The sequence below is a fragment of the Periophthalmus magnuspinnatus genome, chromosome 7, assembly GCF_009829125.3.
Source record: "Periophthalmus magnuspinnatus isolate fPerMag1 chromosome 7, fPerMag1.2.pri, whole genome shotgun sequence".
In the NCBI taxonomy this organism is placed as follows: Eukaryota; Metazoa; Chordata; class Actinopteri; order Gobiiformes; family Gobiidae; genus Periophthalmus; species Periophthalmus magnuspinnatus.
The window spans coordinates 8,043,041-8,062,190 of record NC_047132.1 but is presented as its reverse complement, the minus strand read 5'-3'; the positions used below and the strand labels follow the sequence as shown (position 1 = coordinate 8,062,190).

General features: G+C 40.9%; 1 protein-coding gene across 1 annotated transcript in view; it reads right to left on the bottom strand.

The window, feature by feature from the left end:
- Positions 1 to 19,150, bottom strand: part of plxna2 (plexin A2) — a 418,092-nt gene that overhangs the window by 313,438 nt on the left and 85,504 nt on the right. Inside the window, exon 4 of the mRNA XM_055223276.1 lies at positions 18,488 to 18,670. Within this exon, the coding sequence (XP_055079251.1) occupies positions 18,488 to 18,670 (183 nt within the window). The remainder of the gene's footprint in view (positions 1 to 18,487; positions 18,671 to 19,150) is intronic.

The following is a 19,150-nucleotide window of genomic DNA, read 5'->3' as shown; positions in this document are numbered from 1 at the left end:
CCGGTTTATCTAATTTGGGAGCACTCTGCAGCCCGCACTAATGAATTGGCTAATCACAGTTATCTGGCCCATTCAAGCGCTTTGTAAAGCAAATCAATAAGTCCTGGCACGGCTCCAGACATCCACTCTGACGGGCCCCTCTCGTCCGATTCACTGTTTTTGTCCTAAAGATGTTTACTTCTTCTCTGAGCGTCACCGCAGCAAGGTCAGCGCGGAAACTGGAAACGTAACTAAGGCAGCGTTCACTTTAGTCCTAATGTAGCCTTGACTAGATTTGTCTGAATCTATTAGGCGGTGTGTGTTAGCATGCTAGTTGTTGTTAGCTTTACCAAAACTCCACATCGCTGAGAGTAGAGAAAATTGCTTATCAACTCATCGTGCTGAATGATTAGGACGGTCAGAATGCACAAGGTTAGCGAGGAACAAGTTTGGACCACGACAAAAATTAACTACTGTATTTTCTGGAGTATAAGTCGCACCTGAGTATAAGTCGCACCAGCCAAAAAATTTATTTATTTATTTATTTATTTATTTATTTTAATTAGGACAGTGCATATTAATCAACATGTCAACAAATGCATAATAATGAAGAAAAAAACATATAATTCACACATTAATCACATCTGAGTATAAGTCGCACCTGAGTATAAGTCGCATCCGCCAAAAAATGCATAATAATGAAGAAAAAAATATATAATTCACACATAAATCGCATCTGAGTATAAGTTGCACCAGGCAAAATATGCATAATAAGTTGCACCCCCAGCCAAACTATGAAAAAAAGTGTGAATTATAGTCCAAAAATATGGTAGTTCTCACCTCATGTTACTGCTTGACGTGGGACAACCTAACTGCCACTGGGTCACCTGAGTTAACGCTAAGTTTAGCATTTAGCATCTTAAAATCTCCATTGGTTTAACATTAGGCTAACGTATTCTAGGAGGTTTAACAGCATACACCCACGCTCCATGGAACATCTTATAAGAGAACCTGAAACACCCCAAAAAAAGTAGAATGTGCAAACTACACACTCCAGATGGACCTTAATCAGTCCGGAAATCAAACCCAAGACCTTCTCGTTGTGAGGCAAGACTGCTAACCACTACGCCGCAATTCCATCCCAGCAAACGACGAAGAAACCCTGAATTTTCCACGTTTTGCCCTCTCGTGCTCATACATAATTGAATTTCACACTTAAGTTCATAGAGGCCTTTATTTTTAAAATTCATACGATATTGTGTTCCAGATGCTAATTTAGGACAATACTGTGTTGTCTGATTCACATAATTACTTTCACCGTCGATGCATCTAAACCCAAGAGGCCGTTCTCCGCGTATTTATGTTTGTAATAATGCTGTTCATCAGATCTAAAAGAGCAACTAGTAAAATGCTTTCGCTAAACCAATCAACAGTGCCGTAATTAATCTCACTTCTGAAGTAAAGCCTTATTACGAAGCCGCTTGAGTTGTCGCCCATTTATCGCGCACAAATACCAGCCGATACAACAACGAAATGAACAAACACAAAATCCGTGATCTTACAAATGAATTAATGAATACGAAACCCAACATATTTACATCCGCGAGTGCTTTTGTCGTCTCGTCTTATGGGATTTTGGCGTAACCACGGGCGACGGCAATACGCCCATGGCTGAAAATCCATGTGTCGTTGAGTAGTTTTGAAAAATGTGTGCGTGCCGTGTGAGCGTTTGTCTCTGGTTGTTAGATAATGAAAAACGCTTCCTTCGAGATGCCGGCAAAAGAAAAGAGCAAGCAATTAGAGGCAGAGAATGGAGAGAGAGAAGGAAAGAGAGAGAGAGGGGGAGAGAAAGAGAGAGGGAAAGAGGAGGGGGAGGAATGAGCGACAGTGAACTGCTCCGAATGTGATAAATGAGATCACTGCAGGGAAGGCTGTGTCATTGTAATAGTGTTAGCTGGAGAAAGAGAGAGGGAAGGGGAGAGAAAGAGAATAAAGGGGGGAATAAGAGAGGAGGAATGTGCGGGGCAAAGAAGAGGGAGAGAGAGATGGACAGACAGAAGGGGGGAGAGAGGAGAAAGCGAGAAAAAGGGGAAAGGATGGGAGACTGAGGGGAAGGAGGGAGAAAGAGAGGGGAGGTAGGAGTGAGGGAGGAGAGTGGCGAGAGAGAGTGGAGGAGGGAGAAAAAGAGAGAAAATGAAAGGGAGGGAGAGGGTTGAGGGAAAGAAGAGAGGAAGAAACAGACTGAATGAAAGACAAAAGGTTGAGGTGAGAAAGAGAAGAGAGAGAGGATAAGAGTGGTAGAGAGAGAGGAGGAGAGGGGAAAGAGAGAAGGGCGGTGGGAGTGATGGGGGGGAAAGGGACGAGAGAGAGTGGAGGAGGGAGAAAGAGAGAGAAAATAAAAGGGAGGGAGAGGGTCGAGGGAAAAGAAGGGAGGAAGAAAGAGACAATGAAAGAGAAAAAGGATGAGGCAAGAGAGGAAGAGACAGGGGATAAGAATGGGTAAAGAGAGAGGAGAGGAAAGGGAGAGAAAAGGAAGTGGGAGAGAGAGGAGAGAGGGGGGAACAAGAGAGAGGAGGAGGGAGGAAGAGAGAGGAGGAGGGAGCGAGGCAAAGAAGAGAGGGAGAGCAAGAGGGACAGACAGAGAGAGAGAGGAGAAAGCGAGAAAAGGGGAAGGGGATAGAAAACAGGAGAGGAAGGAGACAGAAAGAGAGAGAAAAAGAAAGGGACTGAGATGGTTGAGGGGAAGAAGAGAGGAAGAAAGAGACAGAATGAATGAGAAAAAGGATGAGGTGAGAGAGAAAGAGAGAAGAGAGAGAGAGAGGGAGATAAGTATGCCAGGGAAGGAGACAGGAAAAGACAAATAAGTGAAAGAGCGTTGAGTAAATTAGAGGGGAAAGCAGGTGGACAGCGAGGACGCATTTTAAAAACAAAAATGGAGGTATACTGCAGACGGAGCAAAGGTATAAGAAGAAGGGCACTTTTCAAAGAGGCACATCAAAAAGTAATTCAATGTCGGGGCACTGCGTGAAGCAAATTCAAACCACTGTTGACAGAAGGAAAATAAAAGCATCTTTTCAGCGACTAAACTGCGGCATTTTGTATTGAATATATGGCAACCTGCAGTGCTAAAACCAGGCAATCTTAATAGGAAACAGCTTAATGCAGGGATGTGGATGATTGCATTGGTTTAGCACAATTTCATGTTAAAACAGCCCAAAAAACTAAACCAGGACTAAACCAGGACTAGAAATAGGACCTTACACATAGACATGGCATGGGGCTCCATACACAGACATGACAGACACCGCCCCCTGCTTCCTGGGAGGTGTCGTGTCTCTTATGTCTCGGAGTTAAGAGCAGAGCCGGAGGGGGTCAAGTGGGGGCCAGGTTCATAAAGGTCACACAGACACATCCTGGTACTTCACAAGTCAATGAGCACAGCGCTCATTAGATTAACTGGAGAGATGTATATGGCAATTAGGTAACAAAAGACATCACGACACACAGAAGTGAACAGACATACCTGCCATTCTTTAAAAGGCAATGGGGATTACAGCAGATTACAGGAATAATGCAGCAAAGGAAGAGATGTCTGTGAATGTTTCTAAACTGAGTACACTTAAGCCCTATGCAATTGAAATTATTTTGTTTTTCTCAGTAAATACCAGTACAGGCATGCTGTTGTCTCACTACTATCCAGGACAGACCCAAAAATTTACACAAAGGAAAAAAAAAACTAAAAAAAAAACTCTACAGCTCTTTTAGGTACTAGGTATTTACCATAGACTGTACATATAAATGGACATGGCTAACCTGCTAACCTCTACATTCCAAACACGAGGTGAGCATGAGCACGCTCCCAGCTCCATCGACTCTGGCATCGATTCACTTTCTATTGAAAAACTGTTGCACCTCTCTCTGTAATTGCTAATGTTAAGATTGTCATTTTGGTCTTCAAATGTTCGAATTAACCCACTAGACGTGATGCTGGTGTTTTTATTTTGATATTGTGCCAAAAAATCAAGATAAGACCATTAATAACAGACAAATCAGGTACCTTCTTTCCCCAAGGTCACTCCTGCTAGCGTTAGCAACAGGTTTGATTAACAGTGTTGCTAAATGCCTGCTCCCGGAATTGCAAATATGGAACTATATGGAAATTCTCCGCTATAACTGCTAGCCTCGATGAGCTTGATTTGACTGGTGATGTCACACTCACTTAGTCCACTTCTTTATACAGTCTGTGATATTTACTTATTAGAATTATGTTCAGTGTAAATCAGGACTACAACAACTTTTGCTTCGTAATATAGCTGATTTATTTTTAAATATAAACCTGCAGCCAGATATCAATTTATTTGCAGCAGTGCTAAAACAAATTATTTTACGCAGTTATATTAAGTTTCTAGCATAGACTTAAAGATGATCTACTGTATTTTTTTAACTATAAGTCGCACTTTTTTTTCTTTTCAGTTTGGCCGGGGGTGCGACTGATACTCAGATGTGACTTATATGTGGAATATAATATAAAATTTCACATCTTCATTATGGTCACACTGACAACCGTGTTTTTTCTTCATTATTATGCATTTTTTTTACCTATACTCCAGAGCGACTTGATGTTTTTTTGGGGTTTTTTTTTTGGCATGCTCAAAATTACCCTGTGTTCATTTGTACTCTGACTGTGGTTGCCTTTCCACAGATCTGACCTGTCACGTGGCCCGGTGACATCATCTGCCTGCCTTTGCAATAGATGACGTTTTAATGTGATACAAGTAAAACAATAACATCTCCATGGACACAAGCGGGCAGCCGATCCCCAACCAACAAGGCTACATCGTGCACCTACTGTAGATCACGACTGAAATGAAATCTGACTCATCTTGGTATTCCTAAATAGTACCAAATAGGTTTACTCTTGCTGTAGATCGTTTCACGTTTCACTATCTCTCTAACAATCTGCTGAAGTGAGAACTCCATTACCAGCAACAATAACTGCAGGGTATGTGCTCCTCTCTCTGTTGCCGCTAGCCAAACCGCGGCGGTGCGACTGTTTAGCCTGATTAAAACGATGGCAGGTCATTTACAGCTCGGCAAACCTGAAGATGAGGCTAATGGGATCACACTGGCAGCTGTCATTCACAAAGCATCATCTCATTGTTTAGCCTTGTTATGCTAGCTCGGGCTTTTTCAACAGGTGCGTTCAGTGTACATTTCATTTCCATTCAACACAAGTCAAACAAAGACCTGCGTGTATTTGTTGTGCAGATTTATAATTAGATTTCTTAAACAAAGTGGTACGGTGGCCAGTGAGTGACATGATAGAAATTGGGGGCTTGTCCAGGATTTTACACTGTGATGATTGAAAAGAGATGTTATCACGCGGCAATTACGGCGACGCTTTTTAGTTGTAATGGTCTTTTTTCAATGGGAAAATTGTTACGTCTGGTGTAGAAATGTGAAAACCAATTTAGAAACGCGTAAATTGTTAAAAAATATGACCAAAAAATATTGAAAATAGAGAAAGACGAGTTCTACCACCTCGACAGAATTCGCTGAAACAGGCATTATGCAACTTTTCCGTCTATATGGAGATATTCTGGCTTTGCTTGGAATGTTCCAGAGTATCTATTTCGATGGAGAAGAGCAGGAGATGCCACCAGACCAAGTCACAGCTCAGATCTGTGGAGAGACGATCCCGTTCACAGTAAGAATGCAGGTTTTTCAAGGTTAAATAAATGCAAGAGAGATACAAAAGCTGCAGTAATTTGCCAAAAAGTTACATAGTACACCTTTATTTACAAGCTATTTTCTCAAAAAAGTAAGAAACCTATGTTATTGATCCCGGTCTACTGCATTTGACCCATCTTTTAAGACGAATAACATAGTGTGCATGTTGTAGTGTGATGCAGATACTGGAATACAAGCAAACCCACCCACGTACAGGCAGGACATGCAAATTCCACACCGAACAACCCCACCTGGTCTGGGAGTCTTCCTTTGCATATTTTGTCAACCAAATCCATCATCAAACACTTTCTATTTTCCTCATCCCTCCCTGCTGTAGCCCTTTGAAAGTTTGCCTTGGCTGTGTTGTGCCTTTCTGCACTTTCTCAGTTTATAACCTGAGGGACGGTCCAGGTGGGTCATAGCAAATGCATTGTTTGGACTGAAAACAAACACCGCCAGCTGCTCTTGCTCTGTCATGTCCATATAAAACAGCAGACCTAACAGCAAAGCAAAGCAAAGCGGAGCCAGCACATGAAGCAGGTGAGGAGTGGGGGCGGGGGTGGCGTGGGTCATGGGGGGGGGGGAGTCGACCACTTGTCCGCAGGGGCCTCGGAGGAGCAGCTGCCTGTCCCGCTCTTTCAAGTCGCCAACACTTTTAGCATTAGCCTCAGCTGCTATCCCCGGCCTCGCTACGCTAATGTTTTTCCAGGACACATGCTGCTTTGCCACACGAGACGGCCACGCTGCGTTCTTGCTAATTTAACCAGTTAAAGAGCATGTCTGTCCGGTCAAGCACCTGAACCAAGCTTTGAAGTCCAGATGCTAACGGCGAGCTAATGTAGCGTAATGACTTCACAAAGCATGATGGAAAATGCGTTGTGTTGAAGATATGGCTAGAACTACATATAAGTAAGTATTATAGTTGTCCCTTGGTATATCGTGGTTCACCTTTCCCATCCTTCTGCGTCCTGATTGGCTGTTGGACTGTAGACCATTGTCCATCAGTCTCCTCCGTGCCGTGTCTCCTGTACAGTACAGAATGTGTTCAGACAAATTGACATAAACGTTGTATTGCAGTGTGACTCTGAAGTGCTGTATGTTTGAAAGTTTTCTCCCCGACAAAACCCACAATGTCGATGAAACTTTCTGCACCGACAAAGGCGCCTATGAAGGTTTGAACTTTGAGAGAGTTTAAACAAGAGAGAAATGTGAGAAAATGATAATGCCTGTGTGAGAAAAGTGTATAAAGTGTGTGGTGAGGGGTTTTACAGCTGCAAAACATATAGAATAATAGCTGCTTCTTCACGGATTTCACCAATTGCGGGTTATTTTTAGAACATAACCGCTGCGATAAACGAGGGACCACTGTATAACGAACAATCTATAGTTTCGAAGCAGGGCAGTGGTCTATATAACCCGATTGGTCATACCCAGACCCAAAGAACCTGTTTTTCATATTGATTACATCCTACTTTGTGAATTTACTTTATGATTTTCAAGGCAAATGTTTAAACCTTATCATTTCTACTATAGACTAAACCCAAGAACTCACTATATAACAACAAAAAGCAGCATTTTAACGATTTTAATTTTAGCTGTCCCCCATTTGTATTAAAACATATTGGTGTGACGCCATTTGAAACGCAGCAATTAACCATAAACCAGGTCAAATATCCACAGTTTGACAATTACAATGCCTATTCTACCATAGAATTCTGACCCGCCCTCCACCCCGATGTTAAACTATTAGAAGCCATATGAACACAACCCATTAACCGAGCCAAAAGAGATTTCAAAGGCCAATCATGTCTTGACTTCCAACTAACAATCGTCATGCAGGATCAGTGCCGCACCAGGAGTCATTCTCAGTGGTAAATTCTCACTATAACAATGTGGGAATGAAGTGTGATTAACCAGGGGATCCCTAATGTGCTTGTGCAGGACTTGCTCTCTGCTCCTCAGTCATCTACAGTGAGGATGAGTTTCAGCATCCAATTTTACATGTGCAGCTGTGCCCTCCATCTCCGCCTGTATCAAAGGGCCGGCTCCTCTCCCGCTTAATGCTATTGTTTCTTCCCACCAATCCCAGAGCCCTCGTGGGAGAGTCAAGTGCAAAGTGAATCACACGCAGTCAATTCGGATTCAAAGCCAATTTAAGTGATGCAATGTTTTAGTGATGTGAATTCATGAATGGTTTGCACATAAGATATTGTTGTGATGTGGGTTAACCATAGTGTGCCATAGTAACGTGTCTCTGATAAAACAATATTACTGATAGACTTGAACTATAGGGTCAAACTGTAATTATTTCCATCCAAACCTTTAACAATTAAGCAGGCAATTTTGTATTTAGTTCCAAAGTGTGATTATAAAGTAAACTGATGCTCAGATACTAATGACTACTAAAACTACATACTTTTTTGAGCCAATACTAATACTACAACATGTTTTCTGAATTGTTGTATAGTAGTCTTGATTAGAAAGAACAAGATTAGACCAAGACCATATTTTTAGTAGTTCTTCCACTTCAACAAAATTGTCTTAAAGGGCACTATGTAACGTTTCCATCTGATTGTCTTCTGGAGATATTATGGGTTTACTTGGAATGTTACACAGTATGACTTTAAACTTACTATATGGCATTGAGAGTGTTTATCATTATTATTGTCAAATTGTTAATTTCATCATTTTTGAATGTATATTTTTAAGATCCTGCTGTTCTTGTGTTTTGCGTTGCAACACTAAAATTTCCCCATTGTGGATCTAATAAATGTTCCCTTAACACAGGGGCGCCCAAACTCTTTTCACCGAGGGCCATATCTTGAAAAATATTCGACATGGAGGGCCACAGTGGTCAATACAGTGGATGATTCAGATGGTGCATTTAACATAGTTTTGACTCCGTACTTTAAATAAGGCTTGACGTATTAATATTAGGTCTGTATGTTATTTAGGTTATATTGGTAGGATTACTCAGATTTGCAGTAAAAAGTACTGATTATGATCAATTGGGCCAGTTCACCTGAAGGCCTGAGGGCCAATAAAAATTAGTCTGAGGGCCACATTTAGCCCCCGGGCCATAGTTTGGACACCCGTGTCTTAACATATGTTATCGAGACTCAACCAGGCATATCGTGAAAGCAAATTCCTCCAGCCAAATCAATATTGTTTTACTAAATTGTTTTTAAAAAGCTTTCGTGTAAAAAACAGGCAAACTTTATTTGCTGTGATCTGCAAAGCTGCGGAACAAGCCAAAAACACCATGTCCTCAAATAAACCAGCTAACTGCATTATTTGTCCAAGTCAGCATTTGTCCAAGAATGTTTAATGTAAAAACAAACCTTATAAAATCTATGTGAGCAATTTGATTCCTTATTTGTCATTCCACTGTAGTACTTGGCATGAAAGCTTCGCCCAAACATAATAATCATAATTGTTTTTAGTGTAGCTATAGAAAACACATGGAGGTTCGCATTATCGATTGGCCCCACGTTTCTGCTGAGGTGCACATCTTCTGGCCTGCGCGATCAATCACTGCCTGGAGGTGCCACCCACAAGTCCGCAGGGCCTTTTAGACCATCTCTGACACGCTTTTGTAACCCTATAGAACTGTCAGGACACTTTTATAGGTAGTGTTTGTTACCATCTAGAAACTGATGACATGATTTCAGAGGGAGGGCACGTGCCGATCCATGTGTTTCAGACTGTTGCAAAGTAAAGTTGTCAAAGAAATTAACAATTCAATACAAAATGTCGCCAATAAACAGGACATTGAAACCATAGACTCTATAAAGAAATGGGTTAAGGGAATGTAATGTCACTCATAGCATTCAGTTTCAGTCAAATGAAGCTCAACGAGGCTGGAAGTTACAAATTTGGAGTCAAGTTCCATAGTTATAATTCTGACCGTGAGTATCATAGCAACCAAAGAGCCAATGTGGAGCGAGGTTGTTGAAAGTAAACGCTGTCATAAATATTACTCTATGGACACGTCACTGTTTTGAAAGAAATATCCATTTTTAACCTTATTGCTCCTTAGTGATTGGATCCACAAAATCATATCTTTGGGGGTTGAATAATCACACTTTCTGAAGCAAATGTTTATTGTTTATTCGGACAAAGATGTAGAACTTTGCACCAGTTTTTGTATCACGTGAATAGGTGCAGTAATTACAGAGATATTAACCATAAACCCAAACACATCTTCATTTTTACCAATTCTGCCACCTTAGTTCCAGCTTAATTTGTTCTAGGTGACATTTTGAGGACTTTTTACTAGTCAAAAGATATAATATTTAGTTATAAATCGTCAATTACCATGGCAACGGTCCTCATTATCCATCATTCTGAAACCCATGCATAGGTATACTTGAATGTTGTCATGTCACTGTTTCAGAATGATACAAAATTACGAAATTTGACGTAGTGACTAGCAATTTTAAACTACATATTGTATCTTATCAACTGGGAAAAAAGGTCTTTAGAATGTTGCATATAACAGTGCGCCTGAAATCCGTTATGAATTCCACCATCTTGACTCGGTAGCAGCGACACTGTACAAGTCTTAAGTGTTTCCTCCATTGTCCTCACCTTATTGGCTGCTCACTGCTCCACACCTCTTAACCCCTCTTCCTCAATAAATCCCCTCCAAAGCCTTGTATTGGACAACACTATCCCACTATCCCTGCTGTTTCTCCATGCACCAGCAAATCTCAGGAAACACACCAGAATACAGAAGGAATTGGCCGTCGGGGGGGCAGGAGTAAGGGAAGGAGGGAAGGAGGAAGGAGGGGTGTAAGGACTGGAGCAGGAGGGATGCTAGGAGATTGTGTGTGTGTGCGGAGGAGAGGGAATTCTTTGGGAATGGAGCCAATCCAATTACAAGCAGTGGTGCAGGCCTGGTTCCTTTGGCAGAGCTGAATTTCAACAGTCGCTTGCCTGCTTCCTTCCCGAGCATCTGTCCCTTCTTGCTACTTGTATTTCTTTCCCACGTAGCACTTACCAATCGGCTCGTGAGATCATGTTTCTTGGTCTAAACCTCACTGTACGGTATATATTTAGATTTTAATGCCACTGTTTTGCTTGTGCTAGCTCCATATTTCAAAAGATCCAGGACAAAAATGCGTTTTATAATTGTATTACGTCACTTTCGATGCATTGTGCAAAAGCAAAGCGCAAAGCATCATGGTTAATGTAGTATATCTGCTTTTAACTATGTCACTGCGACAAAACACGACATTAATGATGCACTATGTCATTTCTATCCATGGTGATGCTACTGCAAGCTTGGAATGTTCCACAGTATGACATTAAACTTATATATTTATGGGGTGGCAGTAGCTTAGTTTGTAGAGTGTCCGCTGATCTGAAGGTTGGTGGTTCAAATCCCGCTTTCGACGTAAACATCATTGGTAAAGTGGTGGTCCGATCAACTGACCCACATTTTGGCGGTGCGATTCCAGTTCCCAGAGATGAACGCTGTTGTTGTGTCCTTGGGCAAGACACTTAGTCCACCTCGTCCCCAGTGTCTGTGTACATCGGTGTATGAATGTGTGTGTGAATGGGTGAGTGGTTCCTTGGTGTAAAGCTTTTTGAGTGTCTTGAAGGTGGAAAAGTACTATATCACTTGCTAGAGTATGTATGTTCAAGCAAGTGACCCAACCACATTAAGTAACAGGTCAGATCTGTGAAGAGGCGAGCCTGCTCACTGTAAGAGTACATGTTTTTGAGGTATATGTGAGCAAAGCAATACACCTCCATGGATAAAAGCAGGTGACGGACAATGTAATGTAGTCTCGTAAAAGGCCATAATAACACCCAGATGCCAATTTACAAAATAAATACCTCCAAACAACCTCCAAACAAAATCATATTCGTCCGTACAAGCATAAATCTACCATGTACACACTCAGATGTTCGTAGCTGGCACTGTGCTGTACCCCGTCTTTGCCTCAGACAGCTCCAGAGCAGCTTATCTACATGGAACAGAGGAGGTACCGGCTCATCACCAGGTCACCCAATGCTCCCAATCCCTGTGACACCTAAGGGAGCCCGCGGATAACACCCCCAATGTAAACAAATGAATAATGTAACAGAACTGCAACAATTTCGCTTCCACCAAAACCAAAATAAAATCACGGTTAATCGTAATAAATACGTGTGATGTGGAATCTGTGCCGTGCGTATCCTCATTGTACAAGTTCAGGCTTCATAAATTTTGTAATAATGTGGACAGTTGTATTGTGTTTTCCTATCTATGCATCACTCTAATGTACCCCCGGATTCAAATATATGCAGGAGATGTCAACATGCTTCACTCCAAGCACACGCTAGTGACAGAAGGGCTCGGAAAGTTCACGTCTGTTGTCTGCCATTTCAAAAGTACATCTCGGCACAACAACAACAGGAACCTCGATCTCATTATATTGTTATTTTGAGGTTTTATTTCAAATGTAGAAACTTAAAATTTTAACTTTGAAAACAAGACTTTGCACTTTGAGATCACTACAACATTGTTTATCTCCCTAGAATGGATAATGAACCACCAGTATGTACTTTCTGTGAGTATTAATTACGAGAAAATGAGAGTGAAATTACTGAGAGATAAAGAAAAAAAGAAATGTAGATGGTCACACATTTATATAGCGCTTTTCCACCTTCGAGTCACTCAAAGCACTTTACAACAAGGAACCACTCACCCATTCACACACACATTCATACACCAGTGTACACAGACACTAGGGGCAAGGTGTTTAATGTGTCTTGCCCAAGGACACAACAACATCATTTATCTGTGGGAGCTGGAATCGCGCTGCCAACCTGTGGATCGGTGAATCTGACCGGTCAACCAATGATGTTTACCCAAACGCTCTATACCAGGGGTCTCAAACTCGCGGCCCGGGGACCAATTGTGGCCCATGAGACGATATTTTGTGGCCCACAGGACAATATGAAAGTTTAATGTTAATGTGGCGTTACCATGTTGCGTGTAGAAGGTTCCAAACACACGTCACTCGCGCTGTGTACTCCCATCACAAAAGATTAAACAAATAATGATGTATATCCATAAAATCTACAAGAATTGGCATATTTCCTCATGTACGTTGAAAACAGCGATGACGTTTGAGAAGGTTTTAACAAAGCTGTTTTTTTTGTGGAATATCCAGCCTCACCCAGACTCTGCCTCCTGCGGCCCCAAGATAATTTGAGTTTGAGACTCCTGCTCTATACTCTCTAAGGTGCCATTTTGAGGACGGTTGGCCAGTCTAAAGATACGTTTGGTTTTGAATTGTTAATCGCTATGGCAACAGCCCTGAGTTTTCCATGGATAAGTAGCATTAGCACCATAGAAGACACAGAAATACTGGTAATTAGTGATAAATACAAAGCATGGCCATGGTTAGAAACTGAACCCACGACCTTCTTCGAAAACGAAGCTAACCTGTCTGACACTACGCTTCACCACAGTAAACATGACTTTGATACTTACATTAGGAGCTCAACTCACAACCTTCTTCAAAAAAACGAGGCTAACTACTCTGCCACTGCGCTGTGTTTCATCATAATTCATTTTAGCTTTTCTCCAGACATCATTGTGGTGCTATTGTATTCTGACAACCAGGAGCTTAACACATCCACTTCAGAGACTAGTGGGAGTTAGTTTAACATAAATGAAACTGACAAGCTGCATAAAAGCTGACTAAACCCCAGTGAGGCCAGGACTACTCAAATATTTACCGATTCTTGTAATGTCACACAAAACATTAAATAAATATACAGCTACAATGTTCTCCATAATGACCTTGTTCGGGTGTATTCGCTCCTTGGTGGATTCGTTTGGGCATAGCACCTTCCCTCTATACGTGGCGTCCCTCAGATCCCGGTGAATTCTTGTGCTGTTGTGGTTACCATGGTTACAGTCATGGTCATGTGAGGAATCCCCGGGCATGGCTGTTTTGCATACATGTGGAAATGGGAGCGTCCGTAAAGGGCAAACTCGATTGGAGTAGTCACGTGTGCAGTGCTAGGAACAATGTCTGAGCACTACGGAGAAAAAAGGAATACATTTAAAGCATTTTGGTGCATTTTTCTCATTAAAAACTAAGAAACTATAGACAGAGCAATAGCATAAACAAGATATACTTCCATTCAGTGCCACTTAACATGAGAAAATTGTCAAGATTTACTCCAAACAACATCTTTTTACTGACGGATTGGCAACAGACCTCTTGATTAAAAAGTCCCGAGCTGATATGAAAGTATTGGAACACGATTTGATTAAAATTCTATTGTGCGCTCATTCGACAAAGGGACGGCCATTTTTGCCAGAACATTTTTGATTGCCCTGGTAACAATCAAGACTTTTAAAATTTTTCCTTTTTAGCATTTGGACAGGAACCGTTTTTCTACCATTTTTGTTTGTGAATAAAGGAAACGCCGACCAGTAAACTAGTGTGCCGTGAAGTGATCGTGAAGTTAACAAAACATTCACAAATACTAAATCATAAACTTTTCCACTTCAGAAATTTGCATGCTTCATATTAACCATAGACTGTATGTATAAATGAACATTGCTAACCTGCTAGCCGACGCGTTAGAAACAGGAAGTGAGCATGGGCACACTTCCAGCTCCATTGACTCTGTAAATGCTGCTGTCAGACTCGTCATTTTGGTCTTTGTATGTTCGTATTGACCCGCTCTATATGAGTCTAGTATTTTTATTTTAAATTGTGTTCATAAATCAAGCTATGAACGTTAATAAGAGACATAGCAGCTGCCTTCTTTCCCTAGCAACAGGTTTGATTGACAGCGTTGCTAACTGCCCGTTCCCCGTTAAACCAGCGGTATGGGCGGGAAAGAGGCGTTACCTTCCACAGCTTCGCTCCAGATTGCCTCTTTGGTTGCTATGATACTCGCTAGCTTCGCTGAACTTCGCCTGAGTGGAACTGAACGTTACGGGTGACGTAACACTCACTTAGTCCACTTCTTATACAGACTATGATATTAAAATGAACACATTTAAACCATTATTTTGCACCTTGAAAGCCCAAAACTAAAACAAGAGCTGTTATGTGATGAAAACAGAGCTTCATCGTGGTCCATTTCAACCAAGGAGAAAAAGCTCTCCATTATTGAGTAGGATTAGACAGAATGAATGCCCTCGCCAGCGCTGCCTGATTGGTGTATTGATTTAATTATGAAAGAAGGAGACCAAAATAACCCAGGATCCCTTGTCAGACTTGAATTAAAGATTTTGCATGAACAAGTATAAAACCGGCTTTACTGGCTCACACTGCTGGATATTCCTGTATGTCTCGGAGATATTATTGCTCTGCTTGGAATGTTCCACAGTATGGCATTAACGTTCTTCGTAGAGACAAGTAGTTGATGCCACAAGGCTGTTGAGCAAAGAGACCCTGCTCACAGAAAGAGTTTGTTTTCCAGGGTATTTTTGAAGAATAAAAAATATATATATCAATAAATGATAACTTTAATGCCATATTGTGGAACATTCCAGACAAATGAATGAAATCCCCAGTCTAAGCCTAATGTAGATGTCCCTTTGATTTTTTTTTTTATTATGACTTTAATAGCTTTAGTCTCCATGCAGCTGTTGCGTTGGGGTAGCAGCGTGTGGCCGAGTATTTACAACATTGTGGGGACTAAAATCTGTACACACATTCACATTATGAGGACTGCCATCTTTATAAGGACAAAAATCACCTCTACTTTCTTTATTATTCAATTAACAACAAGATTTACACTTATGATATGAATTATAACACCTGATTGTCTCCACATGTATTTGAGCTAAATTTCTCTTGCCCCAGTATAGATATATTGCATAAGCAGCTCTTAAGGTCAAAATTATGTCTGCATCTAATTAGAAAGCATTTTATTCTCCACATGCTAGTTGCTGTTAACTTTCTGTCATGGCAAAACTCCACACACATCTCTCACAGTTGTGGAAAGCGCTTATGAACTCATCATGGTGAATAATTAGGTTGTTTGGAATAACTTTAGACCATTGTAAACTGTTTAAAATGAACCAGCTTTGTTTCTCACATTATTAAAATCATGTTCTTTTTCATTTTGGTTGTCTTTATTGCACTGACTCTTGTTTCTCCTCCTGCTTGTTTCCATGAAAATCTTGTTCCTTTGGCTATAATGTTCCACAGTATGGCATAAAATGTATCTCAATGGAGGCAGTTCAGAGATATTAGCCTTTAACTTTTAATGTTTCCATGGACTCATGCAGCTGACAAGCCACCTCCAAACTCCACACTATGTCTTTAAGATGAGATAAACCTTTATTTGTCCCATAGTGGGGAAATTAGTTACAGGCGTTAGGATGTAGCGTCTGCGCCCACACACAGGGGGCACTATTTTCTGCATTCAGACTCAGAAAAATGTGTGAAATGTGTCCAAATGACTTTAGAAAAACAGAATTATAAATTACTTTAATTGTGAAGGAGTACATCGCCTTTAAGCGTGGGGATTAGGTTAAAGTTTGGCAAGTAGTGATTATGGTTAAGGTTCAGTCTCCAGGAAATGAACACAAGTCAATGCAACGTCCCCATAAGACACATAAAACCCATAATGTGTACGTGTGTTAGCCAGTTACAGCCACACCGCGCCACACTGCAGCTGTCAATCAAAGCCCGCCTGGCCCCGTGGGAGGAGGGGCTCGGTACTCCTGACAAATCCCTCCACCAGCTGTCTACAAGCAGTATATGGAAGCACCATCAGTATGCAAGGGCAGCACTGTGTCAAAATGCACCGTTAGGTCTCGTTCAACGCACAACATCAGGGCAGCACTGCGTTGAAATTACTTGGCATTACTTTCCAGGAGAGTTTGATATATTTTTGTGCTTTTTGTAATTCAAATTTGGTGAAAGTTGTGGTGGAAATTCACTTGCAGACTTTTTTTTCTCCTTTTTTTTCCTTTACAAATAGAAACATCTTGATAGCAGGCAGAAATATTTGCTAAATATTCTTGGCCATATTGGTAAAAACAAAGAACAAAAAGTGGATTTGAGCAAAATTTCTCTTGCCCTTTCAATCGATCTCATGACCTTTTGGTTTGGGGGACCACCGGTTTAACCACTAAGCCGCTCTCGCCCCAGTGCGTGCTTGAGGTCAAAATGTGTCCCCTCCGTGCTGTCTGCATCTAATTGGAAAGCATTTTATTGCCCCATAATCAAGAAAGGGCGCGTTAGCATGCTAGTTGTCATTAGCTTTTCCGTCAGTGGTTAGAAATATTTGCCAAATACAGTGGTGTAACAAGAATTTTATTTTGTTTCTTGTTACATGCTTGTTAAAAGTACAGATATCAGAGTAAAACAACTAAAAATGAACATGAATTGAAAATATCTACTTAAGTAAAAGTATTAAAGTACCTGTTTAAAAATGTACTTAAAGAGTAAAAATTAAAAGTATTTCGTGCAGATTTTGAGGTTTTACAAAGCTTCAAATGTAGTGATTTTGATAAAGATTTGTGCTGAATTTTGTTCAACCGAAACCACTGAATCTTCTTTAGTCTTTTTTATTCTATCTGTTTTTATTTATTTTATAGATATACATGTAAAAATAAACCCCTTAGCCTTTTCAGCAGGTCTCAAACAATAATAAAAAATACTTTTACTTTGCAGTCCTGGTGAAAAATGTAGTGGAGCAGAAAGTATAGATACCTGCTCTCAAATGTAGTGAAGTAAAAGTGGTAAAAATATCCTGTTTACTTCAGTGTAGTTACATTTTTTTGTGCAATACTTTACTACTTTGTTACGCTCTATCACTGTGCAAGTTGGCTGTGTTGGTAAATCCATCAAAATCCATCGAAAAAATTATAAAAAAAAAAAAAAATGTAATTAGTTCAGTATGACAAAACCAACACATTTTAACTAATACAAATATGTCTTTTTGCAGTGTAGTCGCCAGTGCATCAGCTGGCGGCGGCGGCGGTGCTAAAGCAGTTGCAGCAGCTGTTCCACATTAACTAGCCAAACATGTGTGATTGACAGTCTCACTTTTGCTTTTTTTTTCACGTTTTTTCACACTTTCCTCACCGTCAGTGCTGTCAACAAGCCATCTCGCCTAATACCTCGTTTCCTGTGGTGCGGGTGTGAAATCTATCATTATTAAGTGGCCAGCAGCCTTTAACCCCTCTGGTGTCCTCTGTTTTCACACCTCTACAGTGAAATAACCCACTCTCATTTTACCCTAAGAGCCACAGGCAAAACAGGAGTCTATTAGAATGAATGGCACTTTGAGAGTTACACAATGCTCTCACACACACATGCAAATACAACAAGGAAAAGTTACTGACCGCTAAGCTACCGTGCGGTCACTACAGGTTTAAATACACTGAGAAAGCCCAACACATGCGCTCAACTTAGATTTCCATTACTTAAAATGAACATTACTCATATGCAAAAAGTAGCGATTCATTTTTTTTCCCCTCAAGTAAACTCAGTGGTCGAAAATTGCTATATAAAATGTGACCATGTGACCAAAAAGTGCAATTTGTTATACAGTTTAACAAAATAAATATCTACTTTTTTCCATTGACCCTATAACTTAAGTTTAGGTAAAGTACTTCACACTTTCTAATAACTACACCTTCATCAGCCATAATAATTTACTCATAATCACCTAGCCCCTAAAATTCTGCTCTCTAGCACCCCCTCTGTTCACATCAGGTATTACACATTTAGATCCTTGAGAATCGTTGCAGTATCACACAAACAGCCAGAAGAATCGTATCGTAAACAGTTCCTACCTTCTTGAGGCGTCCGCTCTTGGTGCCGACGAATGCCACGCAGAAGCCGTTGTAGACGTAAGAGGTCACGGAGGTCATGCGGTCCCGGGTCTCCGTGTACAGAGTGTGACCTGTGACCAGCTGGGAGCCCCCTAGAGGCTGGTTTATGTCGAGGCCGCAGAACGAGTCGTCGATGGGCACCGGCTAGAAAGATAAGGAGGATATGTTTAGTGACCACACATATTTACTGTAATTCATGTTTTGAAGTTTGAATTATATTGTTTCAATGTGAAGAGCCAGTGTGTTCAGTCATGATCATAAAAAAATACTTACTACAGGTTTATAATGTACCTTTGATCATTGTACTATGAAAAATGTATTTGAAATTGTATTTTTGAATAGTTAAAGTCACCTTACATTGCATTATTCATTCACATTGCAGACTGGTAAGCTGCTACTAAAAAGAGTCATAATTAAATAGTGCCTTTATACCTCGAATGGGAAATGGAGCCTCTCAGCTGCACATTCGTACCCTGGGGTTAAGTGTCTTGCCCAGGGACAGGACAGTATGCACCTAAGGCATTCAAACCATCGGCCTTTGGATCAGAGGACAAACCCACTGACCCACTGCCGTCACAATTGCCTTGAGACAAACTTGACAGTAATCTGCACCGGCCATGCTGA